Source organism: Buteo buteo, chromosome 18 (genome assembly GCF_964188355.1).
Source record: "Buteo buteo chromosome 18, bButBut1.hap1.1, whole genome shotgun sequence".
Lineage (NCBI taxonomy): Eukaryota > Metazoa > Chordata > Aves > Accipitriformes > Accipitridae > Buteo > Buteo buteo.
In genome coordinates, this window is record NC_134188.1 from 29,175,114 (window position 1) to 29,201,807 (window position 26,694).

The 26,694-nt window shown below is 59.2% G+C and overlaps 3 protein-coding genes across 7 annotated transcripts; 2 read left to right on the forward strand and 1 right to left on the reverse strand.

Annotated features, from left to right (window-relative positions):
* Nucleotides 1-45: 45 nt before the first annotated feature.
* On the reverse strand, nucleotides 46-4,777 carry XNDC1N (XRCC1 N-terminal domain containing 1, N-terminal like). 4 transcript variants are annotated; one of them, XM_075050479.1, is made up of 10 exons: nucleotides 4,739-4,777; nucleotides 4,020-4,126; nucleotides 3,546-3,684; nucleotides 3,301-3,456; nucleotides 2,818-2,981; nucleotides 2,535-2,611; nucleotides 2,170-2,372; nucleotides 1,591-1,675; nucleotides 1,215-1,354; nucleotides 46-666 (listed from the first exon to the last, which is right to left on the reverse strand). In XM_075050479.1, exons 2-10 carry the CDS (start codon nucleotides 4,062-4,064, stop codon nucleotides 437-439), a joined length of 1,239 nt encoding a protein of 412 aa, XP_074906580.1. In that variant the 5' UTR covers nucleotides 4,065-4,126; nucleotides 4,739-4,777; the 3' UTR covers nucleotides 46-436. The 4 variants fall into 4 exon arrangements, with proteins under 4 accessions (XP_074906580.1, XP_074906582.1, XP_074906579.1 ...); XM_075050481.1 differs by having other exon boundaries at nucleotides 4,709-4,743; XM_075050478.1 differs by lacking the exon at nucleotides 4,739-4,777 and having other exon boundaries at nucleotides 2,818-2,978; nucleotides 4,020-4,254.
* Nucleotides 4,778-5,295: 518 nt separating this feature from the next.
* On the forward strand, nucleotides 5,296-23,049 carry RNF121 (ring finger protein 121). 2 transcript variants are annotated; one of them, XM_075050331.1, is made up of 9 exons: nucleotides 5,296-5,366; nucleotides 12,006-12,043; nucleotides 13,089-13,230; nucleotides 14,256-14,410; nucleotides 14,922-15,029; nucleotides 15,806-15,926; nucleotides 18,482-18,615; nucleotides 20,579-20,680; nucleotides 21,439-23,049. In XM_075050331.1, the coding sequence occupies exons 1-9, from the start codon at nucleotides 5,310-5,312 to the stop codon at nucleotides 21,557-21,559; spliced, it is 978 nt and encodes a 325-aa protein (XP_074906432.1). In that variant the 5' UTR covers nucleotides 5,296-5,309; the 3' UTR covers nucleotides 21,560-23,049. The 2 variants fall into 2 exon arrangements, with proteins under 2 accessions (XP_074906432.1, XP_074906433.1); XM_075050332.1 differs by having other exon boundaries at nucleotides 20,579-20,677; nucleotides 21,425-23,049.
* A 1,381-nt stretch (nucleotides 23,050-24,430) lies between these two features.
* On the forward strand, nucleotides 24,431-26,131 carry IL18BP (interleukin 18 binding protein). Its single transcript, XM_075050482.1, has 5 exons — nucleotides 24,431-24,597; nucleotides 24,791-24,859; nucleotides 25,062-25,127; nucleotides 25,398-25,527; nucleotides 25,675-26,131. Exons 2-5 carry the CDS (start codon nucleotides 24,793-24,795, stop codon nucleotides 25,859-25,861), a joined length of 450 nt encoding a protein of 149 aa, XP_074906583.1. The 5' UTR covers nucleotides 24,431-24,597; nucleotides 24,791-24,792; the 3' UTR covers nucleotides 25,862-26,131.
* The last annotated feature ends 563 nt before the right edge of the window (nucleotides 26,132-26,694 follow it).

A 26,694-nucleotide genomic window follows, 5' to 3' on the forward strand; every position in this document is an offset into this window, starting at 1 on the left:
GGGAGTTTTTCCCTCTCTTTCCTCTTTCTCTCCTTTAATTTATCCTTCTCCAGCAGCAACTCCCATCATTACAGCATTTCCCCACCCATGCCCCCCACCCCAAGCCCTGGCATCGTCCCCATGCTCCCCCAAGCCTGGCTGTGGGGATAGAAACGGCCTCTCCATCCCCACACCAGCCTTGCCACAAATTTACCAGTGCCACTACGCCTCTGCCAGCGTGGCTGGCGCTCCTGCGCAGGCTCATTCCCTGCCCAAATCCTGCCCATGCGCTTTGCTGTAGTACAGCCAGGTCCAGCAGCGCGGCTCTGCCAGCAGCTCGCTTGACGGGGCAGGCAGGGCTCTGGTCCGGCATCTCCAACAGCCGCAGGAACGCAGCTTCAGCCTGAGTGCCACGACGGGGGTTTGTTGTTTCCCCGCTTCCGCTGTCCTCGCAGCCCTACCTCACGCGGTAGGATGAGGATGGGGTGCCCGGTGTCCCTGCCTGCTCCCCGCAAGTGCTGGCGTGCCACTCCACCTCCGCCACGCTGAAGGGCAGCTCGCAGATGGGGCAGGACACCCAGGTGTCGGGGGACGTCTCTGCCAGCGAGGAGGAAGGCCAGGCTGCATCGGGGTCTTCCTCCCCGCAGCGGGAGGCGTGTAGGGGGAGTAGATCCAGGCTGAAGCGGCCTAGGGAAAGGGGAGATGACATGGTTGTCCCAGGCTCTCTGGTGTTGGTGTGAGCATGGGGTTTCGGCTCAACGCCCTCCCTGAAGATTCCCGCAGCAGCCTAGCACCCTGTGACATGCTGTGATGTCCCTCCTCTGCCCGTCACAGGGCTGGTGCCACGGCACCCTGCACGAGCGGGAGTGAAGTGTCCCAGCCACAGAGCCGCTTCTGCTTCTCCCCGAAAAGCTGAGGTTCAACACACAAGCAGGGACGGTGGAGCCAGCGGCAGCCGCTGCTGTCCCTGTCTGCCGCTGTCCCCTCATCCCTCACAGCCCTTCAAACCCAACTGCCTCCCGTTTGAGCCCACCCCAGTCCTGTGGCAGCTCCACAGCCGCGGGCAGGGAGTGCTGCTGAGCTAAGGGGACTCAGCCGACGGGTGGGTGGATGGACAGACAGACGCACTGTGCTCTGCCCCAGAAGTGTGTCCTCCCCGCCCAGGTTGGCTGTGCAGACTCTGTGTTTACAGGGAGGCCGCTTCAGGCCAGAGGAGACCCTTGCCAATTACTCACCTGAGCAAATGGGGCAGATGCCCCTCTCCCCCTGATTGCTGTCCCCTCCACTGTCACCCCTCCTGGCCCGTCTCTCTCGGTGGCTGCGGGCTCTGGCTCTTCCTCCTGACCTGGACTGCCTCAAGGCAGCTGGCAGAGACCTGCAGAGGCGTTGCAAGAGGAGTTATAAGCTTAGGGCTTGCTCCACCATGTGCTGCACACCCAAAATTGCCAAAGACCAGCCCCAGACAGGGACCAGATCCCGGCAACACACCAAAAGGGAGAGGGGAGCTGTGCCCGGGCTGTCCCATGGGCGCAGGCAAGGAGACGGCTGGGACTCAGAGCAGAGGAATCATTGGGGTGAGGGCAGGAGACACACGGTGACCTGAGGGATTACCTGCCCACAGGGCTGGGAGCTCTTTGCCTGCTGTCCGGCTGCCTGCGAGCTCTTGTGGGGGCTGCAGGGACGTCCTGTGCAGACCCTGGGGAACAATGGACAAGCAGTAACCCTGTCCTCCACCCAGCAGTGCCAGCTCTCCTGGTGGAAGGGGCCGGGCGAGAACTGAACCAGCGAGGTTCACAGGTGGGAAAACATCTGCATGACACGAAATAATGATCGCATCCTCCAGCTGCCCCACTACGGACAGTAAATGGATCTCAGGAGGTTTCTGGGTGAGCCGTGGGATTTACCATCATGCTGCTTTTGCACCAGCAAGGAGGGTGACTTGCCGCAAGGAAGGCCACCCTGGCTAGGACATGGCCTGCTGCCAGCGGGGCAGGGGAAACAGGATCCCTCCAGGCATGGGGAGCACCCCGGCAGCTGTGGATTCACCCCAGCCTGCCCCAGGTGGGATCCCTCCAGCCACGGGCAGAGCCCTCAGCAGGACAAGATCCCTTTAGGGGGCACGTACCAACTACATAAAGGCTCTCGGCACCGCAACATGCCCTACGCCGGCTGCAGGCAGCTCTGTCTCACCTGGCACCAGAGGGCCTCCCGGGTCCCCAGTCTGCAGGTCCGGGTCACCCCCTGGGACGCCCGTGCTGGCTCTGGGCCTCAATGCCCGGCTCCGCACCGCTGACAGCACCATCTGGGCTGGGCGGCTGAGGCGGGCTGGGCTCCAGGCGGTTGGTTCCAGCTGCTGCAGGTGGCTCTTCAGCTGCTCCTCCTCCCTCGAGCTCCTGGAGACAGAGAGACCGTCAGCCCCACAGGGAGATGCGAGCAGGCAGGTTGGTGGGAGCCGGGGCTCCAGGCATCCAGGGGCTTGGAGGCAACATCTCGAGGTGGCTCCAGGCCTGGCTGCCCAGGGAGAGGACGGAGATGGACCAGATCAGGCTACTTACGAGCATGGTGCTGGAAAGAAAGTCCGGCAAAAGGCAGGGCTGGAGCGCCAGGGGCTGTCCGCAGGCTCAGCATCCTCCTGAGGGATGAGGGAATGCCTTGGGGAATGGAGGCCAGCACTCCGTGCCCTCCACCCCGGCCACAGCCCCTGGTTCAGCCAGGTGAGCACCCTCACACACTCTCCACAGGGTACAAAGTGGCAGCAGCAGAGGAGAAGTCCCATCTCTGCTACCTCCCAGCGGATTCCCACAGTGAGGAGCACACGGAGGGGTAAGAGGCACCTACCAGGCCTTGCTGCGAGGGTGGGGGTGGCTGGGGGTGCTCGGAGTCCAGCGGCGTGCGCACGCGGATGAAGGACAGCCCGAACTGGCTGTGCTTGCTGAAGGGCTGGCTGCAGGTGAGCCGCAGGCGGTCCCACTTCTGCCCCACTGCCAGTGCCAGGAAGTCTGCTGCAGGGGGGCAGCAGTTGGGGTGGAGGGGGCACACCGGGACTGCTGTCCCAGCACCATGCCCACCTCTGCTCGTCACCCTGTGCCACTGTTGTCCCTCCAGGACCAGGACACAGTGACAACTGGGGGATTACGGGCACGGGAGAGGTCAGGGCAGGGGAGCAGTACTGGTACAACCCTCTACAGCAAACAGGATGGCTGTGACCCCTGGTCTCCAGCACCACTTGTCATTCCCTGGTCTCCCTGTCCCCTTCAACCCCCCCCCCAGCCTCTCTGCTCTGCCTTGGGCCTCTTTCCCTTTGTATCAGGTGAACTTTACCTTCTTTAAACATCCGGACCCCGCAGCGGTTCTGATCCAGCTTCGAGTCAGCTGGTGTCATCAGCGCGACGCTGGGCACCAAGGTGAGGTAGGGCTGTTCGAGCGGCCACGAAGAACGTCCCACCTCGATCTGGAGAAAGGCGCAGCCGCAGTTGCCTGTGTTAAGGCACAAGGGATGCGAGGTTCAGGGCTGCCGACCCCGTCCAGGGCACAGCCCTGCCTGAGCTGTTGAGGGGGGCACATACCAACGTCCACGTAGCCGATGGGACTGGCTCTCTCCAGCTGCAGCTCCACTTTCAGCTGCCTGCTGCGGTCCTGGGGGCAGCTGAGCCAGGGACGAAGGCTGTCCTCATGCAGCAAGTTCTCCACCGGGTACTTGGGATCCTGTACACGACAGCAAAGATGCTGTGTCACATGCCAGCTCCCTCCCCAACTACCTTCCCCTTCACTTCCCATCCTACTCCGGGCACAGGGGAGAAGCAGGGGAGACTCTGGCAACCCAGAAACAGCACTCTGCTTTTTGAGAGGGGAAGAATCACGTGTAATTCATGCCCTTCAGCACTAATTAATGCCCTTCAGGCGGTGCCTAACAAGGACAGCTGTGGGGCTGCACCCTCCCACACCCCATACTGAGCCCCCCCCTCCTTCAGCAGCTCAGAGGGAAACCTGACCTTTACAAACCTCCCACCCAGCCCCCCTTGAGAAAACACCCCGGAGACCTGAGAGGAGAAGGACACGATGTAGCTGATTTTAACTGGAGCCATCCGGGATCCCCCGTAGACAACCCTCTGCAGGGACCGAGCTTCCTTTTGGAATCCTCCAGCACCTGGTGGGGAGAGAGCAGGTCTGCAATGGGATCCAGCATCTCCCAGCAGGGAAGAGCCGGCACTCCGGCCAAGCCTCTGCCCCATCCCACCTGCCGTGGCACAGCTCACCCCACTTTCAAACGGTGCAAAGTGGGGGGCACTGGGGCAGCCACTCCATTAGTCCCCATTGAGTCCAACCTCACCCCCCCAGCCCTGTAGCCTCATCCCACAACCCCTCAGCAGTCTCACTCAGTCACCCCAGAGCCCCCCAGCCCCATCCCACCGCCCCAGTGCCCCCCAGTCCTTCCCCACAACTCCCCTCAGCCCCTCCAGTTCCACCCCACGGTGCTCCCAGACCCACACACAACCCCCCCCAGATCCGTTCTGCCATCCCAATAGACCCCAGCCCTGCCCCCCAGCCCCTCCCACCCCCCATTCACCCCCCAGCCCTGCCCCAAAGCCCCCCCCAGCCCCATTCACCCCCCCAGTCCTGCCCCACAGCCCATTCACCCCCCGGGCCTGCCCCCCAGCCCCATTCACCCCTCAGCCCCGATCCCGAAGCCGCCGCCTGAATCTCCCGCCCAATCCGCATGACCCCTGACCTCCGACCCCTGACCCCGCGGCCCTCTCACCGCCGCTCCCCGCCGGCCCGACGCTCCCTCCTCGCTTCAGCCCCCCCGCCCCGCTCCCGACCCCCGACCCCCGGTGCCGGTCCCGGTCCCAGGCCCGGGGGCTCCGCCGCGGTGACTGCCGGGATACGTAGTCCTCCAGCAGCGCCGCGTCACCGCCCCGCGCAAAGGGAGCTAAGGGGCCGTCTGACATGTGCGCTCCTTCCGAAACAGCGTGGGAGGCAAACGGGAAGGGGCGGGGCGGAGCAGGAGGGAAAGCGGCGTGCCGCCGGCGTTGGCACCGGCGGACCCGCGGGGCGAGGCGGCCAGTGTAACCGGGCCCGTCGGCGGGGATTCTCCGTCCCGCTACGGTACTGGAAATGGCAGATGATCCCTAGCCGTGACAGATCGCCCCTTCCTCCGGCCTGAAGCGGCGCTTCTGGCGGCTGTCCCATCCCTCCTCTCTTCTGATTGGCCGCTCCGGCAGCACCTCGTCAAACGATTGGCCGAAGGTACGGTGCCCTGGTCGGTGATTGGCGGACGGCGGCGGAAGATGCTGGCCGCTGGGGCCGGGGGGGGGGGGGCGGGAAGCAAGATGGCGGCGGTGCTGGAAGTGGAGGTTGGAGGCCCCGTCGAGCGGGATGTGGAGGAGGTAGCGGGGGGCTGGGAGCTCGGAGGGTCGGTGCGGGCTGGGGACCCCAGGGGGGGGAAGGGAAGAGGGGTTTGGAGGGGAGGGGGGCGCCGGAGGGAGGGTTCGAGCTCTGGCGCGGGGGCTGGGGGGGGCTCGGGGTCGGGGCTCGGTGGAGGGGGTGGAGGGGTGTGCACCGAGGGGCTCTGAGGTTACTGGGGGTCCCAGGGGCAGGGGAGGGGGGATTCTGGGTCACTGGGAGCCTGCAGGGCTTTGGGGCAGGTGGGTGCGGGGTCTGCTAGGGCTGGGGGGGCTCCGGGGGTCCCTGGGGCAGGGGGACATTGGGGGTCCCTGGGGCAGGGGGACGTCGGGGGGGCTGTGGGTTAGGGGGCCTTTGGGCTCTGGGTGGTGAGCTGCAGTGGGTCTGCAGGGCCTTGGGGGCTGTGGAGTCCCCGTGGGTGTCAGAGGCACTGGGGAAGGGTGAGAGCAGTGAGAATGGACCACTGGGGTGGGGGGCCTGAGGCAGGGGTGAGGGGCTGGGTGTGGATGGAGAAATTGGCTGGAGGAGGCTGTGGGGAGCTGGGGGGAGGAGGGGGTGCTCAGGAACAGCCTTTGAGTTGCGTGAGGAAAGGGCGGTTGGGGACATGGCGGGTAATTGCACACTCGAGGACAAACCCCACGGAAGGACTTTGCATCCCTGAAGTAGCCAAAGCGCCTGTTTCCAGACGGGGTCCCCAAAGCTCATGTGGGTGAAGAGGCGTGCTGGAAACACCAGTTGGGCCCTTCAGCACCTCTGCTCTTAATTCATTCCCTGACTGTAAAACTCATTGCTGGAAAAGCCAAGCAGGACCAGGGTGGGATTTGCATTTCGGAGAATATGGGAGCACGTGGGGCTCCTCAGGGTGCCCTCGGCTGCCGGTGGCATGGGTAACGTTCAGCCTGTCACCTTGGTGCTGTGCCATGCAAAATTCCATGCCGAGATAATTAGTAGCTCTTGTTGCTCTTGGGAAACAGAGGGCTTTAACTGAAGTTCCCGTGCTGGCGTTCAGGTGTTCCTGGAGATGAAAAACTGCAAAGCTGGAGGAAAAAAAAAATCTGCTTGGAAAGCTGGAATTGGGAGCAGGGGCTCACCTGCTTCTGCGCAACTGGAGTGCGGCGTGTGCGCCTGCCGCCGTACCGCAGCACTCTAATGGCACTGCTGTCCAAGGCTTTGCCGTAGCTCTTTGCCATCACCTGTGCTTTCGTGCTCAAGAGCTTTCCCTCTGCTTATAGAGTAGTTCTGTGTGTGTGCAGCTGGCAGTGCTGCCTGTGCCCTGGGAGCAGTGGCACGGGGTAGACAAGATGGTCAGCTGGTGCAGTCAGGGTGGGTTTCAGTGCTTTTCCTCAAGAACTGGTAGTTTGGCTTAAAAATTCTAAGGTGCTGAAGGTTGTATTTGGGAAATTTACTGGCAGGGTCAAGTTGTGGAGCTTCCCTCGTGTACAGCTGAGCTGTGCAAGCGAGGTGAAACCGTCTGCCTGAAGCCCAGGAAGCACTTGTGCATCCTCCCTGCGCCGTGTGTTGCTGCCGAGGAACGGGTACAGTGGGGTGACAGGAGGATTCAACCTCAAATCCCGTGACTGAACATCTTAAAGCACAAATCAGTCGCTCTTGAGTTGCTGCTTGTTATATTTAAAGATATTGGCTGATGGCTTTTTATGCCAGAGAGGTGTTTTTCCAGCCAGGCTTTGAAGAATGCCAAGATGTAGCTGTGCACGCTGGAACCAGCCTCTCCGAGCCTGGCTCTGAACAGGCAAGCCTGGCATCCTCCTGTGAATCTCTTCCATCGTGATAAGTGAGACTTAAGGCAAGCTAGTAAGCAAGTAGTAAACCGTTGCACTTGTGAGCTCCTTAGTTTAGTGCCAGCAGCAGATGGGAAACCTCTTCCCTTTATAAATGTGGAAGATCTGAAGTCTCTGACCCTCAAAAGTTAAATTCCTGTTTTTCAGTCCGGCAGGAAACTGCTTTTGGGGCTGGCTGATGGGGACAGAGGGGGCATTGCGAGGAGGCAGCTGATAAGGAGGGGTACCAGGGCTGTGCTTATCCCTGTGCTGTGATTCCACAAAATCGACGTGTGTTGGGACAAAATCCGAATGGTTGTGTTGTCCTGAGATCTTGGCAGCTCTTTGGGCTGAGCATGTCACTGACGAACCATTAACGGTGGGGCCAGTGCATGGTGCAGATCTGAAAGCAGTTTAACATTTCACTTGGTGCACCCGTGTGGGATAAATGCTGAGTGTCATGTGGCTTTGCCTCTGCCTGTTTGTAACTCAGGCTGTCGTCAAAGGTTTCATTTACAATTATCGAAGCATTTGATCGGTCAGGGCCTTTCTACTCCCTGCTGGTTGTTACCACACTCTTTTATGAGCAAAATAAACAAGGAATTGAGATTCCAAAATTTCCTGAGACTTTCACTAAAGAGCCTGCCTCTTCAAAATCTGCCTTGGGTGAATGACCAGACTCTCAGAGATTTATCTTCCAGTTATTTCAGGTTGTTCCTAGTGGGTGATGTGAAACAAATACTGAGGTTGGGAAAGGTGAGATCAGGTCCCCGGTGTCCCAGATCCTCAGCTCTCTTCTGCCTTTGCCCAGGGCTGTGCGTAGCAGATGCTGGACGCTGTTGATTTCGATGGCCAAAATACTGCGGAGCTGCACAACATGAGCTGTAGGCTGGTCTGTAGCCTGGATCTGTAGCCTAGAACTGAAATCAGCAGCTGCTTATTCTCCATCCTCTAGATGTTCTCCTTACCTCCTTCCCAGATTTAGAGCGTAAGGAGATTACAACTGGCTTGCAGCAGAGTGATTGGTACGTGTGCCTGGAGATCCTCCTGTCTCCCTGCTTCTGGACTGCAAGAAACAGGCAGTTACGGGTTTAATATGACAGGTAGCAGCATCCTTTGCATTTTCCTAGAGGGAGGTAATTCTCTTGACCATCCTGGTGATGGGGATCGCAGGTTTGTGGTGGCTTTGGGGCATTAGTCCCTGCTGAAAACTGGGGAGCGGCATGAGTTTCTTCCAAAGACCACGATACTGTGTCTGAGGAGAGAATTAGACTTTAGTCATAGATACCCAGTATGTCCCTGTCATCACCCAGAGGGGGCTGGGGTTTTTGAGTGGTTCATGAGTTATGGAGGAGACAGAGGGCAGAATATATCATTTTTAATTCCTTATTTAAAAAAAAAAAAAAAAAAAAAAAAAAAAAAAAAAAAAAAAAGTTGTTCTAAGAGCTCTAGTTGGTTGCACACAGTGAGTCCTGTGCAGGTATCACCAGCTGGAGGAGACTGCAGTGGGAGTGGGTTGGTGCTCAAGGCTTGGTAGAGCATATCTTCAGATAATTCTGTCATCCTCATGGTTCTTGTCTAACCCCTCGCCTCTCTGGCCTGGTAGAGGGAGATTTAAGAGCAGAGGCTCTTCAGCCTAGCTGATGGGGTTAGAAAGGGACTCAAACCCAGGGTGTCAAATTGAGACAAACCCAAACTAGAAATAGAGCGAATGCTTAACAGTGAGAGCAGGTGCTTCCTGGCACCATGTCTCGCCTTTGGGTTCACCATCGCTGTTCATTTTTAGAACAAAAACTGGATTTCTTTGGTAAGAGAGCATGCAGATCAAGAAGGGGTTAACTGGAAGGTCCAGTTTGGGGTGGCTGCTCTGCCAAGTCATGTCTGACAGTCATCAGATCGATCCGTCTCTGCCTGAATGTCCTGTCTGCCACGTCCCAGCTCCCCTTAATAAAGTTATTTCAGGAGCTTTAAGCTCTGGGGAATCTGTTGAAGCTCAGTCCCTGTAATTGAGGGAAAATTGTGTCCAGTGCTGTGGATTCTTGCACTTGCGAGGACAGCTTATGTGGCAGTTGCAGTTGGCTTTGGAGGACAGCTAGGTAGGAAGCCCTCTTCTATGTGAAATGCCAGCAGGATTTCCATAGGGTTTGGGGCTGAGAAGGCTTTAGCTCATTTGTTTGACGAATTTGTAGATTTGGGGAAGATGCTGAAGGAAAGAGGCTGAGAATTGTTCCCTACCTGTGGGACAGACCAGCGTGGATGGGGTGGCTACTGGAGCAGTGCAGAGGAGTGACCAGAAGCCACTGTAAGGGGAAAAAAATAATTGATGTGTTTTGAAGGTGCTGAACTGTCTGTGCCTGTAAAATTTCCTGATCCAGTGAGGACTGGGGTAGAGCCTGGGGGCAGCAGGGACCTCCTGGGGAGTGGCAGTGGGAGCCCCCAGGGACTTCACAGGGCTTGCAGGGGGACTGACGTACGCCAGAGCTGAGCTGGGCCAACGAGCGCATAGGGTTTCTCAGCTTCTCCTGCTTGCAGTGACTTGAGAAGATTTTTAAAATTTGGTTTTTTACTGTTTATCAGAGCAGTTGTTCTAACTATGAATTGTGTAGCTGACTTTTTTTAAGGGAAAGCAGTGACTGAACTGATTAATCTGGATATGGCTGCTTTAGGAACTGAAGAACTTGGGGAATTTGGGTGATATGAGCGTGCTTCTTGGAGCCGGTGTCAGATCGTCACCACCTACACGCGGTTTCCTATGCAAGCCAGCGAGCTCAAACAGGGATTTTTCATAGCTCTATATTTTGCATCTATCTAAGTACTGAAGTGCTTCTCAAAGGCCTTGGGGACCAAATCTCCCACAGGTATTGCTCTGGGGTGAAGCACAGCAGATGTGTAACAGCACGCAGAGAGATTGCTGCCATGCGTATGTTTCCCTGCCTCCTCACCCCAGGGTGTAATTAGGCGTCACAGAGGAAGCAAGGCGGCTGTGCATGTCCTTGGCCGAGCCCGGGTGCTATCGGAGATGCTGGCTGCGAGACACCTATTTGGGGAACAGCCCCAAGGGATCTGCCGCGTGTGCCGGCAGCGGTGGCACAGCATCCTGCACATGGGCAGGCGAGGCTGGCTGCCGCGCTGTCCCCGGGAGAGCCCTGGGTTAAAGGTTGAAGCCGAGCCAACAGCTCCGTACCTGGTCATTGGAGGCTGGAGTGAGGTGGAGCCCGTTCCTGCGTACACAAATCCAGACTGTGCAGGAAAGCGCGATAACAAAGTCCTTGCTGCGACTTGTTTTTGATCGCTCTTCTTATGGCTCCATACCTGCTTGCTGGTAAACATCAAGCATGGGTCATTCAGGGATGGCCAGCCATGTGCTCAGCTGTGGCTGTGCCGGGGGGAGAGCTGGCAGCCAGGGCAAGTGCCGTCCCCGTCCCCTCGGCCATGCTGGAGCGTCTCCAGCCAGATGGTGTTTTGAAAACCATGCGTTTATATGCCCAACCCCAGGTGAGCCACTGTAGGTTTTATTTGTGTTTGTGCCTCACCAAGGAAAGGCAAGATGAAGTCAGAGCTGTGGGATTTTGTTTGCTGCATCCCCAGCGCTGTGTGTCGGGGTTTGTGCTGGCGCTAGGATGAGTGCTGCCTGGCCAGTGAGCCTGTGCAGGGACGTGACCTGTGCTGGAGGCCTCTTCAGCTCTTGTGTAAAGATACAAAGCTCCAAGAGAAAGCTGAAATACAACTCCTCCCCAGTCCAAATGCCTCATGGTGAGAGTATTCACACCAAATCTCACTGGGGGAGATAGTGGATTCTGTGAGGCTTGGCCTCTGGGTGAGGTTTGGGTGCTGCTTGCTTGCAAGCTGAGAAGGTTAGCACAGAGTCACAGTTCGGGGTGGGGGGGGGCTTTTAAATCACTTAGTATGTTCCTTCTGTCCCCTAAACCTGTCAGATAGAGGATGTCCTTAACAACCTGTGTCCAGCCTGGCAGTTTCAGCTTGCTTTAAGCACAGATTATGCCAGCCCATCATCTCTCATCACTAATAACAACAACTCCCATCACTCTCGGTTGCTTGTGTTGGCCAAAAACTTTGCTGCCCGTAACACTTGAGAGAAACTTCCAGCTGTGTCAGCAAAGCAAGTCCTAAATCTTCTGTGATTCTTTCTGAAAATTTTTTTGGTGATGGTTTGTTGCTGGTGTGCAGATGCCATCCCCTGTCCTGCAGACTGGTGGCATTTTGGACTCCCTTCTCTGTCCTGTTTCTGATGTGCACTGGGATTGCCCCTCTGTGCCCAGAGATACCTGGCTGGGTTGTGAACTTGGGACTTAAACCAGTTCCTCTGGTACACGTAGCATGGGATGGTGGTCAGAGCCTTGGCTGCACTAAAATACATGAGGAAAAGGGGAAAGGTACTTGCAGGTGATGGAGGAGCAGGAGGACTCTGCAGCTCTCCCCATACAGTCTGGAGGGTTAAAAGACAGCTTTGGGCTGTGGTGTCACGATGGGTATGTTGAGGATTTGTTGTTTAAAGCTTCTGAATCCAGGGCTTCCCTTCTTAAAGTTTGCAAAGAGCAGTCCCGGGGGTCTCACAGGGAGGCTTTGCAGCTGACTCCACCGCTGCCGTCGGCACTGATCGGGTCTCACCAGGAGATAAAGGAGCCGGGTGCCATGTCAGGGTTACTCACGGTGAACAGGCGGTGTAGACACACAGCACAGCCTTGCTCGTGTGGGTCATAAACCAGCACCTGCGCTGTTTGAGGAGGTGAAGTAAATGAAGTTATCCATTCTAGGCTGGTACCGCTGCTCCTGAACTACAGTGGCTGATTTCTTTGTTTGTTTTGTTGTTTTTTTTTCCCCTAGGTCGATCTTTCGCACTTGTCCCCAGAGGAGAGATGGAGGTGAGTCTGTGTTGGGAGGTGAACTGATGCTTACAGCTTGAGCAAGCTCCTGCTCCTGACCGGAGCTACCAGCAGCACAGCCCGTATTCAAGGCAGGAGAGGACAGGGTCAGCCTTCCCTGCGCAGCATTATTTGTTAGGGTGAAGTATGAACTGTCTTAAAAGGCAATACTAATATTTTTTCTTTTAAACTGCTTACTAGATATTCCTCCTTTTCCCTTAGCCAAACCAATTTCAGCTAGACACTTGTTGAAAAGCACAGTAAGACTGGTCTTCTCTCAGTATTAATTTAAAGAGGATGACTTAAGATCAGAGAATTTGGCATATTTGTTGGGTTTGGATGTTTTTTCTCTTAACTTGAACTGTCTTGGCAGCTTAAGACTGAGATGTAAGGATGTTACAGGTCTTAATTCTGCCTTGTTTTTTGGTCAAACAGCACAAGCTGCAAAGAAACCCCAGGTGTCTGTAGAGCATCAGTCTGGAAATCACTTGTTCCAGGATGCAAATGGGGTTGCGCAGGGCAGAGAGAAGCGATTTGTTGGGGTTTGTGGGTTTTGCCAGCTGTAGACCATGCCCATCCTGCCCATTCAGGCTTTCCCTTGCTGGGCAAGAGGGGGCATGGTGCTGCTGGCTCTGCAACTGGGCTGAGGGTTTGGTATTGAGCCTTACTGCATGCTCGTGGTGTCAAACAGCCTCTCGGCTGATGCTGTTGCACCAGTGACCTGCTGGGTGAGTTACGTGAAACATGCACTCCATGTTAGTTCAGCTACGTCAGCGTTGAGTTATCTCTGCCTCATTCATGCCAGGATGGGCTGGATAGCAGTCTTTACTTTCACAGTTTAAAAATGAGCTAGTCTCAGAGAATCCTTTTGTCTTTTCTCCTCTGGATTGCAACATAGCACCCATCTCCACAACATTCCTTCATGGTGTCTCTCAGTCTGGTCTTCCTGCCTCCCCCGTGCCAAGGTGTTTGTCAGCCCCGCTGTGCTGTTAGCATGCGGTCTGTGCCCGCATGCTCCTCAGCCACCTTTTCCCTGTTGTTGCAGGGTGGAGCATGCACGGATGCATGCCAAGCACCGTGGTCACGAGGCTATGCATGCCGAAATGGTCCTCATCCTTATTGCCACGCTAGTGGTGGCACAGCTCCTGTTGGTTCAGTGGAAACAGAGGCACCCTCGCTCCTACAACGTAAGTGTCTCCCACACAGCTGTTTTGTTTCGAGGCTGGATGCGAGTGCTGAGCGATGCCATCCTTTAGCTGCTGAGAAGTATGTTCCTGTTTTTCTCCTCTTGTCTGGTGTTGAGATACCCTTGTCTTCCCAGCAGCCTGTGGGGATTCTAGCTAGGGATGAAGATGGATGCGCCCGGAGGCCTCCAGTTTCTGCTATAAGTGATGCCAATAACTCGGTTTTACATAGTGCTTTGACACCAGGTGATGGGACAAGCAGAGCTCAGGTATTGGCCTGAGGGTAACGCAAAGGGAAGCTGCATTTTGTGAGCACTTCCTCAGAAGCGATGGGGGCTTGTTGCTGCCAGGACCCTGGGTTTGACGGTTCCTGCAGCACCACTGGGCTCTGCTGAGCAGACCTGCCACTTGCTGATGCCACTGGCTTGTCAAGGACTGTTATTTCACCTGAACCAACCTCACCCTGACTTCCTTATCGTAATTAATGTTTCCAGGCAATACCTGTAATCCTCTATGAACTTTAAACCAAACCTGTTTGCCTCTTCCCCTCCAGCAGCACTACAGGAGCTCAGCTGCATGGCCATAGATCCCTTTTGGGAATAGGCTGTAGGGCAGAGACAAGTCTGAAACCTTCCGCTGTGCCTGTCTCCTTGTTTAATACTTGCCTGAGGTGTCTGTGGTTGCAGTGTTCAGGACCCTGGAGAGGCAAAGGTTTACATAGCCACCTTACGACAACTACTTAGGTGGTTCATCTCCTGTACCTTTCTCTGGAGATGTTTCCTGTGTGTTTTCCCTCCAGCTCTAGTCCTTTGCTACCAAAGATCGCCTGGCTGCTGCGTCCAACTCCCTGTTAGGCTCTGAGCATGTTCTCTGGGTGCTGGGTGCCACAGACCAAACCTCCCGCGTTTCCTGGTGCTGTTCAGGGCCCTTTGATGCAGGCAGGAGAACGGCTGCCAGGACTGGCAGGGTGTTGCTGATGTCAGATGAGCAGAGAGCCAGCTCAAAATGCCTTTCCTCTGTTCCTGCAGATGGTGACCCTCTTCCAGATGTGGGTAGTGCCTCTGTATTTCACGATCAAGCTGTACTGGTGGCGGTTCCTGGTAATCTGGGTGCTCTTCTCAGCAGTCACAGCTTTTGTCACCTTCAGGGCAACTCGAAAACCTCTGGTACAGACAACGCCCAGGTTAGTACGTGCGTTCCTGGGAAAATTCCTCAGCCCCAGGGCAACCATTACAAGCAGCTCTTTCCAGTTTTGCTGCCACAGATCATTGTCTTAAACTTTGCACCCCGGAGGTGTGCAACCCCTGCCTGTGCTGCCTGTGTGGGTCGGTGTGAAGCACTAACTGGCTGCTGGCAGCCAGCCCGATGCACCTGGTACCCGAGTGGGTGGTGGTAAGACAGATACCGCGTGGGCTGGCAGCCTCACCGAGGGCATTCCCGGTGTGAAGCACACTTGCTTACAGCCTTTGGAGATCCCGAGGTTTCTAGTTTGGAAGTCAAGACTGTGAGCAGCCCATGGCAGCGGCGGATCTGTAGCTTGAATTAGAAATTTAAAGCTCTGTTGCCCATGCGTATGGGCAGGTGAAGTGTCTGAAAACATCATCCAGGTTTAAGAAGTAAAACTCTTTAGGTGCTTGGTGCAGTTTCTTTCAGGAAAAATGAGGTAGTTAAATTCTTGTTTTAATTCTTTACAGGCTGGTTTATAAATGGTTTCTACTAATATACAAGATCAGCTATGCCACCGGAATCGTAGGGTACATGGCTGTGATGTTTACACTTTTTGGTCTTAACTTATTATTCAGGTGAGTGAATCTTTTGGGTCCTACTCCTGGGGCGGGGGATGTAACTCTGGAAAAATAGTTGTCTTAGCAATCTGATTAATGGGGCCAAAGAGACTCTTGGGGTGTCTTCTCCCTGCTGGGAGGATCACGGGTGAGATGCTGGTACCTGAACTGGTCAAGGTCACTGGAGAGCCCTGCTTCCAGTTCAGCTGTGTCGGCAGCTCCTCCAGCTCTGCGCATGTCCAGCCTGGGAGCAGCAGTGGGATTTTCTTTGCTACCCTGATAAAGAGGTACCTGCAACAAGCAGCCAGCCCGGGTGTGGTAGTAGAGGACCTTAGCCCAAGCCAGCTTCATGTTTAGAGAGGTTGATTCCTTCTTTGGAATATGAGCAGACCTGGAAACTGCCTGTAGAAACATGAAAGTGTTAACTGGGTTCTTACTGGGTGCTGATCTGGTGCACGAGATAGCTGGAGATTACTGCAGTGGCTCATGCCAGAGGCTGGTGAGGGTGATGGGCACCAGGTATTAGAAAGCTGGGTTGTCACACCCACATCTCCATTCAAATGCTGCTTGTTGACAACCAAGGTGAAGTGTCCCAGAAGCAGGGACCGGGGTCGTGCTGGGCAGGTGCCTAGAAGACCTCTGTGGGTGATGCTTCCCAGTGATGTGTGTCCACTGCCTTGGTGGACCACTTTTGCAATGGAGTTAGTGCTGTGGGCTGTGTCGGCATGCTGGCTTTTGCACCCCTGCAGCCCCCACAAAAAGCTCTTGATGTCATTTGGGCTCTTCTGTTGTAGAATCAAACCAGAAGATGCGATGGACTTTGGCATTTCCCTCCTCTTCTACGGTCTTTACTACGGGGTGTTGGAGCGGGACTTTGCCGAGATGTGTGCAGATTACATGGCCTCAACGATCGGGGTGAGTTAATGCCGTGCTGTCCCCCAGGCGAGAGTCCTCCCTGTTATGGGGGGGCCTGAAATGGTCAGTTGCAGCAGTAGCTTTTTGCCTCCCCTAAATGGGAAAGTGCATCAAGCTCCCCCCTTGAGGAAGGGCTCCCTGAGGCTACTGCCATTCTCGCTGTGCTCTCTCTGGGCCCACTACCATGGTGTCTGGGCTGGGAGAGGTTTTTGATGTAACAGAGTGGCTCTGAGATCCTTCCTTAAGAGCAAAGCCTCTGTGGGTGTCTCCTCATCCTCAGAAGCACAAGAAATGAGGGAGTGGAAGGATCTGTTCAGCCCCTCTAAACTCCTGACAAATATTTCTCTACCTGGGCCTTTAAAATCTCCAGTGCCAAAGAGCAATCCTGTTTCTGGGACCACACTGTGGGTACATTAATTCATGACCTGCAGCCATCAGGGAAGGATTCACACCATGGGCTTCCTTCTGCTGCTGGTACCCACTGCAGCCTGTGCTGTCCCTGGGGACAGAGGGTGTGTTCCTGCATGCCTGCAGTGGTGGGCTAAAATCTGTAGCCCTCTCACCTGTTACCAAAAAAACTGACTCCACCAAAAAATACATGACCTAAGACACTGATGGAGTAGGTCATGTTGCTTCTTTGCAGCAGCTCTTTAGGGTCTTGGACTTTGTGTTTCCTCCTCCTCTCTAAGCTTTCTGTTGCTGCTCCTTGGAGGTTCTGCCTGGCAGGACTGCCTGGCAGGACTGGGGAGCCCCAGACCCTTGCCAGCCACCTTCTACTCGCACTGGGACACCTTGACAGAGCTTGGGTCTCCCCCCACATAGGCGGTGGGTGCCCAGGACAGGCCTGCAGCAGCCCAGGCGCTTTCCGAGGGTCTGGCCTGGCTCCAGGGCTGCCGGGAAGACGCTGGCACTGCAGCCCAAGGGCTCTGTGGGATGCTTGGAGCGAAGCTGTGCCAGGTCTCTGCTGGAGGCGTGTTTTGCCAATGATACTAAACTAGGAGGAGCTGTGGGCTCCCTCAAGGGTAGAGAGGCCTTATAGAGAGATCTGGATAGACTAGAGAGCTGGGCAATCACTACTGTATGAAATTTTAGAAGAGCAAGTGCCAGATTCTCTACCTGGGATGGGGTAATCCTGGTAATACGTACAAATTGGGGGATGAGAGGCTGGAGACCAGCCCTGCGGAAAGAGATCTGGGGTTTTGGGTTGATGGGAAGTTGAACATGAGTCAACAATGTGCCCTGGCAGCCCAAAGTGCCACCTGTGTCCTGGGGTGCATCAAGTACAGTATCGCTAGCTGGTCGAGGGAGGTGATTGTCCCACTCTGCACTGCCCTGGTGCAGCCCCACCTCAAGTACTGTGTGCAGTTTTGGGTGCCTCAATATAAGAAGGACATTGAACTATCAGAGTGTGTCCAGAGGAGGGCGACCAAGATGGTGAAAGGCCTTGAGGGCAAGGTGTATGAGGGGCAGCTGAGGTCACTTGGTTTGTTCAGCTCGGACAAGAGAAGGCTGAGGGGTGACCTCATCATTGAGGGGTGACCTCATCACAGTCTACACCTTCCTCAAGGGGGGCAGCGGAGGGGGAGGTGCTGATCTCCTCCCTCATGATCAGTGATAGGACACAAGGAAATGGAATGAAGCTGTGTCAGGGGAAATTCAGATTGGACATTAGGAAAAGGTTCTTCACTGAGAGGGCGGTCAGTCCCCAGAACAGGTTACTCAGGGAAGTGGTCATGGCAGCAAGCCTGTCAGAGTTCAGGGAGTGTCTGGAGACGCTCTTAGCCATATAGTTTGGTGTTAGGTAGTCCTGCAAGGAGCAGGGAGTTGGACTCGGTGATCCTTATGGGTCCCTTCCAACTTGAGATATTCTATGATTCTGTGTCTCCCGGCCTGGCCGTGGGAGCCGGGACGCAGCATGAGTGACCTGGGGCTTGCAGCCGTCCCAGGAGCTTGTGGATCCAGAGCTGCGCACGGGGAGACCCAGTTGTGTGCCCGCACCCTTCTGCGTGCTGTGTCAGGCTGATGCTGAGCCAACAGGCTTGGAAATGGTGGGGGCTGGCTGCTCTGAGCTTCACTCCTTGGCCATCCGAGCTTCGGAGTCCTGCAGGGCTGGAGGCTCGGGCTGTATTTGATGGCTCGGGCCGTATTTGACTGCCAGCGCAAGGTTGTCATCTTGGGTCAAAGCTGTGACCTCCAGCTTGTCCTGCTGTCACATCCAGCCTCTGTCCTCACGGCCCAGTGCGGGTGCACCAGCCCTGGCAGGCAGCTGACAACTCACACGGCCGTCGGGGAGCGAAGTGGGGTGGTCCCTGGCATGGGGAGGGGATTTGTGGGGCTGGGGTATGATGGGCCGCCATGTCACTGAGCAGCTCCCTGTCCTGTTGTAGTTGTTTCCCGCAGCTGGACCAGTAACAAGGTTTTTAAGGCCAAAAGGCCGAGGCTGGACTCCTCGGGTGCTGACCCCAGCCCTCCTTAAAGCTTAGCCGTGCCGACGCGGGTGTGGGATGCGTGCCCTCCCGCTGTCACCGCTCTCCCTCTGCTCTGCCCTCGCTCAGTTCTACAGCGCCTCGGGGATGCCCACCAAGCACCTCTCTGACAGCGTCTGCGCCGTCTGTGGTCAGCAGATCTTCGTGGATGTCAACGAGGAAGGGATCATTGAGAACACCTACCGCCTCTCCTGCAACCACGTGTATCCTTCTCCTCAGGAGCCAGCCCTTCGCCTTGCCGGCTCCCCATCAGGGCTGGCAGCAGAATGCTCCTGCCCCCGGCTTCCCCGACCTGGGGTGAAGAAACGCCTGTCTTGAGACCCAGGGCCATTCTGCTGATTTTGCACATGATCCGTGCCTCTGTCATAGCTGACTTGGCATGGAAAGTGGCGAAGTCCTGTGTGTCCCTGAAATCGCTTCCTCGACGCCTCTGTGTATGTTACAAGTAGTTGTTTCCTCTTCTTTCCCCTCCTCAGCTCCCCCGGCTCTGGCAGTGCTGCCGTGGAGCTGCACCTTGCTTTCCAGCTGCCTTTGCCAAATCTGCTGGAACCTGTCTGCCTGGCGCTTGCCGCTGTGCCAGCTCCAGCGGTGTGAGGTAGGGGCGTGAAGTATCCCCGATCCAGACGAGCTGGGCTGCCTGCGTCACGCTGTCCCCTTGTCAGAAAGCCAGCGCTGTGGGTCCTGGCTGAGTGCCTCTGAAGGGAAAAGTCATTGGGGAAAACACTGCCTGCCCTGCGCGGCATCCCTCAGAAAACAGCCCCCCTGCTCTAGTGCTGCCAGTCACTGCCCGCCCTGTCTGCTCCAGCCACAGCCCGGCAGCTTCCTTCTTCCGCAAAACTCCTGCGGTGACTCCAGCTGTGCATGGGGTTTCCAGCACCCTGGAATCACTCAGCCCTCCCTGTCAGCTGATTGAGGTGCAGTCGGTTTTGAAACTGGAAGTCCTGGTCATTGCTCAGCCCCAGCTGGGGACGGATCTGGGGTTTTTCCAGCGGTGACTCAGCGGTGGAGATGGGATGTCCTCTGGCACCACTTGCGTTTCTGGCTGCGAGGTGGTTTCCAAGCTGGGCTTGAGGAAAGGTCACGCCGGCAAAACTCGCTGCCTAAAATTAACCACTATAAACTGTTTGGCGAGGTTTACACTGGCCTGGCCCTGGCAACCGACCCCGCGTGGGGCCTGGGCCTGCACGTCACTCACCCTGCAGCAGCTCGGGGGGGTCTGTGGCTGTCGGGGGAGTCGGTGCTCGTGGTGGTCCCCAGGGGCGAGGGCTGGCTGGCAGCCCTGGATCATTGGCACCGTGGCAGCCCTCTGCTCCAGTGCAGAGGAGAGAGCGGCTCTTGCTGCTGCTCTCTGGCATTAACCCTTGGTTTCAGAAGCAGAGGCATTACCTGGGGGAGTTTCTGTTTGCTCAGTGACACCCTCCTGCGTGGAAGAATCCCCTGTCACAGTGAGCAGCCTCACCTCACCCCAGGGCTGTGCCGCAGGGCCCCGGCTGCCGCTACCTCAAGTTTCCCTGTAACCTCTCCAGGTTGTGCTCAGGTTGGGTGAATCCTTGTTACCCATCTGCTGTGACGGAGCATAGCTGGCACTTGGAAGTCAGACCCTGGGAGAAATTCCCTAAATACATTGTTAATCCTCAAGAAGCCTTTGCAGGAGCTTTGTGTAACGCACGCAGTCAAGTTTGCAGAGCTCTCCTGGGCTGTACAAACCTTCCCGGTGCTCGAAGCCCCAGCATTTCACAGCCAGACACATCCCTGCCAGTCCTCTGCTGCCGGCTCTCATCCTCGTATTGAGGAGCTTCCCTGCAGCCTCTGCCCTGACCGCCCACATCGGTCTAACCCAGTCCCAGTGTGAGTGTGTGCTGGGTGACATGTGCGCTGGGCACCGTCGGTGAAGGATTTGTGTCTCATCTGTGCCTGATGCATTGGTCATAGCCCTGACCCACTGCCCTGTGAGCCCTTTCCTCTGTGCCTGGAAGGTGCTGCACCTTCTAGGAAAGGGCTGCAGTTGTGTGATGCAGCCACCCTTGCATAGCATGGATGTTTCCCATCATCTGCACAGCGGTGTGGGGCTGAATTTTTTTTAAGCTCGATGGGTTTTCTCCATGCTTGGTCATGTCCCCCCCTCCTCCAGCCCGAGGCAGTTCCCCTTAACGTGCCGCTCTCCAGGTTTCACGAGTTCTGCATCCGTGGCTGGTGCATCGTCGGAAAGAAGCAGACGTGTCCATACTGCAAAGAGAAGGTGGATCTCAAGAGGATGTTCAGTAACCCGTATCCTTTCTCCTTGTGGGACCCAGCGCCTTGTGAAGGGGAGCAGTGGGTAGAGCATATGAGGGGCTCAGGGCTGTGTCTGGGAGCTGCTGGCTGCTCATTTGGGCTTGCCTGGCACCCCAGGAAGGTTGCTGGCAGCCCACAGCAGTGGCAGAGACCCCCTGCAAAATCTGTCCCTGAGCTGGGCACGTCACCTGGCACAGAGCAGCAGGCACGTCGGGGGAGCTGGAAGGCTGTGGGTGCCACTGAGGCTCTTGGGTGAGAGATGAAAATGTTCACGAAGCCCTTCATGGCTGACTCCCACAGTCCCTGCCCGCTGGTGGGAGTGCTCAGCCACTCCTGTGCTGCCCCCGCCCCAGCTGTACCCCTCTCCGCACCACTGCAGGGGATGACTCGAGCCCCAGGGTTTGCTTTTCTACCTCTGGATGCTCCCATAAGGAGCACAAGTCCCCGCAGAGTCAGCTGCTGGGTTTGCTGCCTGCACATCACATGGGTGCCCCAGCTCAACGGCAGGTCCTGTCCATCCCGCGGGAAGAGGAGATGGTGAAGCTGGGCCCCCCCTCATCCCGCGGGACACCCCAGACCCTCCTTGTCAAGGCACGGCCGAGGTGACCCTGGCCAGAGTCATCCCTCCCCCAGCACCCACCGCTGCAGAGGGTCGGGGCTGTGTCCCCTGGTCCCTGCGTGGCAGGTTTGGGTGTCTCTTCGGTGGGCTGCGCTCCTCTCTCCCCGTGGCTCTTTAACTCCTTCCTGCGCAGCTGGGAGAGGCCTCACGTCATGTACGGGCAGCTGCTGGACTGGCTGCGCTACCTGGTGGCCTGGCAGCCGGTGATCATCGGACTGGTCCAAGGCATCAACTACATCCTGGGGCTGGAGTAAGGGCAGGTGGTGGGGAGCCGTGGAGCCACGAGAGGACGCGTGCCCAGGGCAGGGGACAGCAGCCGGCCAGGGACGCTGGCTTTCCTCTGTCACCTCTCAGGACCTCGGCCGTCCCTGAGGACTGCGGCGTCGGGGGCTGAGGGAGGACTCTGCCCTGGGGCCCCTCCCGCTAGAGCTGGGGGAGTCTGTTTTTTTAAAAGCAATTATTTTAATGAGCATATTTAAAATTTCTATTGCAGACGAAAAGAGACGCTTGTCCCGTTTCCCTCCCCCAGCCCCTCTCCGGCCCTTCGCACGGCGCCGGCCTGCTGAGCTTTTGGCTGGGGGCTTGTTCTCCATCTCCCTCTCCTGCCGCTCTGCTGGGGTAGGTGACAGGGAGAGGGCCGAGGCTTTGCCGGCTCCGACGCCAGCTCCCCACAGCAGCCCTGCCAGCAGCGAGGATGGGACACAGGGAAGCAGGGTCAGGGTTGGGCCCCTCTGCTGCATGGGGCTGCGAGGGAGAGGCTGCCCGGGGCAGCTGGAGCCCAGCACCCTGGAAGAGGGGACAGAGGGACGCTCGGCTGCCCCGGCACTGAGTGCCGTGGGCCGGACTCTTGGCTGCCAGGTCCCCTTTCCTGGTGCCGTGGGCGCACGAGGAAGGAACAGAGCCGCTCTCCTGCGCTGTGATGGTGCGCTTTGCCCGTGCTCTGCCTCGGGTAACCCTTTTGTACACTCCCGTCTTTTCTATGTTCCTCCCCGGGGGCTGGCGGCAGCGCCCAGCTGCTGTGGCTTGGGGGCCAGCCAGGTGCACGGAGCAGTGCCGTGCCATTTTTCTCCCTGGCACCCCTTTCTGTGACAGTAACGGTACATTGAGAGTGACCCGAGAGCGGGTTGCCCTTGCCCCAGGGCTCAGGGGATGCCTCACTGGGGTTTGGTTTTTTTGGCACTGTAATAAAAGGGATGGAACAAAGGGCACGGGCTGGGCTGGGCTGGTGACAGTGTTCTCCTGCCTTTGCATTGCTCCGCTCCTCGCCGTGCCGGTGCACGTGCCGTCTTGCGCAAGGGTCTGCAAGCTCATTTTTTGGAACGGGTGGGTACGGCCCGTGACAGCAGAGTGCGAGGGCAAGGTCCCTGACCCCGGGGCCAGCCGGCACTTGGGGCGGGGGGGGGAAGCCAGGGCATTTTGGGGCTTGGCAGAGAGTCGGCTCTCCCAGCAGTGTGGGGGCTCGAGCCATGTCCCCTGAAGGGGGCTGGGGTCTGGCGGGGGGACACTGAGGGGACACGAGGCAACGTCACCCCCACTCCTGGTGCGAGGGACTGCACCACGTCACGCAGGAGATTTGGGAAGTGGCTGCAGCGGCGGCTGGGATGCGGTTGTAGCATGGGCTGCGTCACCCGGGTGAGACCCGGCGTGGCTGCACCACGTGCCCCGCCACGTCCTTTTTGGTTTTCTTTTGGGTGAAACCACGTTGCAATGTTGTGCCAAACACAAATAGAGTCCTGGAAATGGAGATGTAGTCCAGGGTTTTTCTTGATCGTCTTCCGTGCCCCGGGGTGAGGCCATGGTTCCTCCTCCTGCCTTCATGCTCTCCTGGGGGAGGGGGGGGCTGGATGCCACGAGGTGCTGGGGATGAAGCACTCTTTCCATGGCCCCTGCCCACGTATTTCACCTCGTGGTACCCTGAGCTCAGCTGTGTTGGGCTTTTGTGGGGAGCAGGGACGTGGTGGAGGAGCGGAGGGTGCTGGGCCATCTTCCCACCGTAGCAGCCTCCGGCCCCTCGCTGCCCACGGGACCCCTGGGCCAGCGCTTGTCGCAGCCCCAGCCACGGTGCCCACGGCCGCTGTCCTCATCCCGGCCGGAGGAAGGGGACGTGTTGCACTTGGCAGGCTCGGAGAGGTCTCCGAGATAACCCCTCTGCCAGTTGCGGTCCTGCCCTTCTGGGAACTGCCGGTAACGATTGCCGGGAAACTCACCGGGGTTTTAGGGGCTTTTTTCCGTGCGGCGCGTTGGTGCTGTGCCTGTGCCGCAGGAGCTGCCAGGGTGTGAGGGCTGGGGCGGCTGCTGCTGCCCCGTGGCCGTGCCTGTGCTGGCTCCCTGCCTTGGCCATGCTGGGGGAAGGAGGAGGCCCAAGGGCTTCCCCTGGCTTATCAGCCTGATCTCAGCGAGTTACTGAAATCCTGATGTCTGCTGCTCTCCTGCTGGGCCCCCGCCGCCCTGGGCTGGCTCCAGGGGGGCTCTGCCGTGGGAAGGCAGAGAGGGGCCAGCTCCTGGCCCGGGGTCCCGCTGCCCTGACTCAGGCTCCTCGCCGGGCCCCGGGGCTGGCTGGGTGCTGGCTCCCCTGCGGTCGAGCGCCGGAGCAAAGCCCTCGGTGGGTCCCCGGGGGCTTCTCTCCTTCACCCCCTGGAGCTGGGCGCCCGGTGCTGAGCTGCGGTCCTGCCCCAGCTGGGACATGCCGGGGCCACCCCTGAGCACCCAGGTCTCCCCCCGCCCACCACGGGTGCTCGTTCCCCGGGGGGCTTCGCCCACCTCCTTCTCCCCCCTGCGCAGCTCTGCCCAGAGCCTGCCTGGCCCCCAGCGCCCCCCCCTCCCCGGCTGGCCTCGAAACGTGGGGGGCACGGGGAGGCAAACCGGCCCTTGCCGTGGGCAATGCCGGCCGCGGCGTGGCCCGGCTCGCCGCCACGGTCGAGGCACGGCGTGGGGCTGCGGGCACGGGGCTGCCGTCAGCCCGGGGGACTGTCCCCGAGTGGGGCGAAGGCGCACACGCGGGGCTGTGGGGCACGTCCCGTGGGATGTAGGACCGGGGCGGAGGGGGGGCGGCACGGGGGACGTGGGACACGGGGGAAAGGCGGGACGTGGGGCGCGGCACGGGGGGCTGGGGGGGACACGCAGGGGCCGGTGCGGGGGGCGGTCGTGACCCGTCGGCGGAGCCGGGGCCGGGTGCGGGTCCGAGGGCGGCTCCCGGTGAGTCACGGCGCTCCCGCCCGCCGCCCCCTCGGGCCGCCCCATAAAGCGCCGCCGCCCCGAACGCCGCCGCACACGGACCGGCTGCCACCCGCCGGTACGGCCGCCGCGGGGGCGGGGGGGCACCAGCCGGGACCCCCCCAACCCCGGGAGGGGGAACCAGACCGATGCCTGGCGGGGGGGGGGGGGGACGGGGACACCGGGACCGGGGGATGCTGGGGGGGAACCGTTCCGGGGCTCGGGGGGAGCATCCCGGTGTGCCCGGTGCTGAGCCCCGTCTCTGCCCGCAGGAATGTCGGGACCCCCTGCCCGGCTGCTCCTGCCCCTGCTCTGCTGCGCCCTGGCCGCCCGCGGCACGGGTAAGTGGGGGCTGCTATGGGGGGGTGGACAGGGCCAATTCTGGGCTCTGTGACCCCCCCAGGGGGCCTGTGCGCGGGGCTGGGGCTGAGCCGTGCTCCCGTTTTTCTCTGCGGGACCCTGTGCTCCCACCCACCCCAGAGATGTGGGGTCTCGGGGGGGGCAGCTCTTGTCCTCCCGCCTCACCCCGCTCTGCTCCCCCAGGTGCCATGGCCCTGAAGCCCCCCAGCATCACCGGCCTGCGGATGCCAGCAGAGCCCCCCCCCCCAGGTGAGTGACCCCCGGGGCCATAGCAGGGGTGGCCTGGGGATGGGGGGGCTGCAGTGAGACCCCCAGCCGGGAGGAGGCACGGGGGGGGTCAGCCCCTGCACCAGCCCCAGCAGACACACGAGGTGCCAAAATTTTGTGGTGCTGGTGAGGTGAGGGGATATTCCCCTTTGGGGGGGGGGGCAGGCTGCACCTGTGGTCAGGGGCAAACTGGCCCCGGGGCCACCGGGGACCCTCGCAGCCCCTCTGACCCTGCGTCCCCTCTGGCTCCAGGCGAGAGAGTGACAGTCTCATGCGAGGCGGTGAGCGGCCTCCCCGAGCTCACGCTGCTCTACTGGCTGGGGAACGGCTCCTTCGTGGAGAAGCTGCACCCGGACGGCGCCGTGAGCGAGGGAACGGTGCTGTGAGTACGGGGTCGGGGACTGCCGGGGGGGCAGCGGCTGGCAAAAAGGGGCAGCCTCAGTCGGGGCAGGGATGCTGGGTCCCCCCAGCCCAGGGTGGGTGTCGTGGAGCCGGGAACGGGCGCTAACGGGTCTCGCTGGGTCCGCAGAGAGGAGCCGCAGGGCTCAGGGGTAGTGCTGCGCCGTGACCTGCGCTTCAGCTCCTTCGGTGCCCAGCACCTCTACACTAACTTCACCTGCGTGGTGCTCAGTCCCCTCGGCGTCGACACCAGGGAGGTGCGGTGGCCGCCCCCGGCACCAGCCCCGGCCCCTGCTGAGAGCGGGGGACTGGGCTGAGACCGGGGAGCAACTCGTGACGGGTGAGCGCCGTGCAGTGCAGGTCCCCGCTCCCACGGCCCTGCACTGCTGCGTGGGGACGTGACGCCTCCATGGAGGTCTGTCTCCGTGCCCCGCCGTGGGGTCCGCACGGGCCCGCGTCTGCCGGCCCTGCTGCGCGTGGGGCTCCCGGCGCCCCTCGCTGAGCCCGGAGCACTGCCCAGGCCGACCCTGGGACCTGCCCACAGCCAGCTGTGGGACCCCAGGGTTTAATAAAGCGCGTGAAGGCTGCCTGGTGTCACCCGTGTCCTGGGGACGGGGCCACCCCTGGGTGCAGAGGGCACCTATGGGGTGAGGAGGGAAGGAGAGGAGGTGGCTCTGGTGACCGCAGAGGGCAGGATCCATCCCTGACCCCCCCCCTGCCCAGTGAGGGGCTGGAGAACCACGGACAGCCCTGGTTCTGCTCTGGGGGTGCCTGGCCTTGTGGCTGCACCCTGCCCTGGAGGAGGAGGGTGGGGAGCCCAGGGGTGCAGGGACCCCGGGGGAGCTGGGCCCATCATGTCCCCCTCTGCACCCGGCGGGGCTCAGAGCTGTCCCTTGGCACGGCACTGCTGAGCCCCACGTGCTGCTCCATGGGGCAGCCCCCCACCCGTCTTCTCCTGACAGGGCTCTGGGCACTGGGGCTGGGGTGGCCGGTGCCAGCCCCCTCCCTGCTCCCTCGGGTGCTGGTGGGGGCTGCGATCCCCCCTGGGCTGCAGGCAGCTGGGGACAGGCAGGGGGACAGACCCCAGCAGGAGAACCCCACCGGATCCCTCGAGCAGGACCCAGGGCATGGTCATCGCTCCGTGGGATGC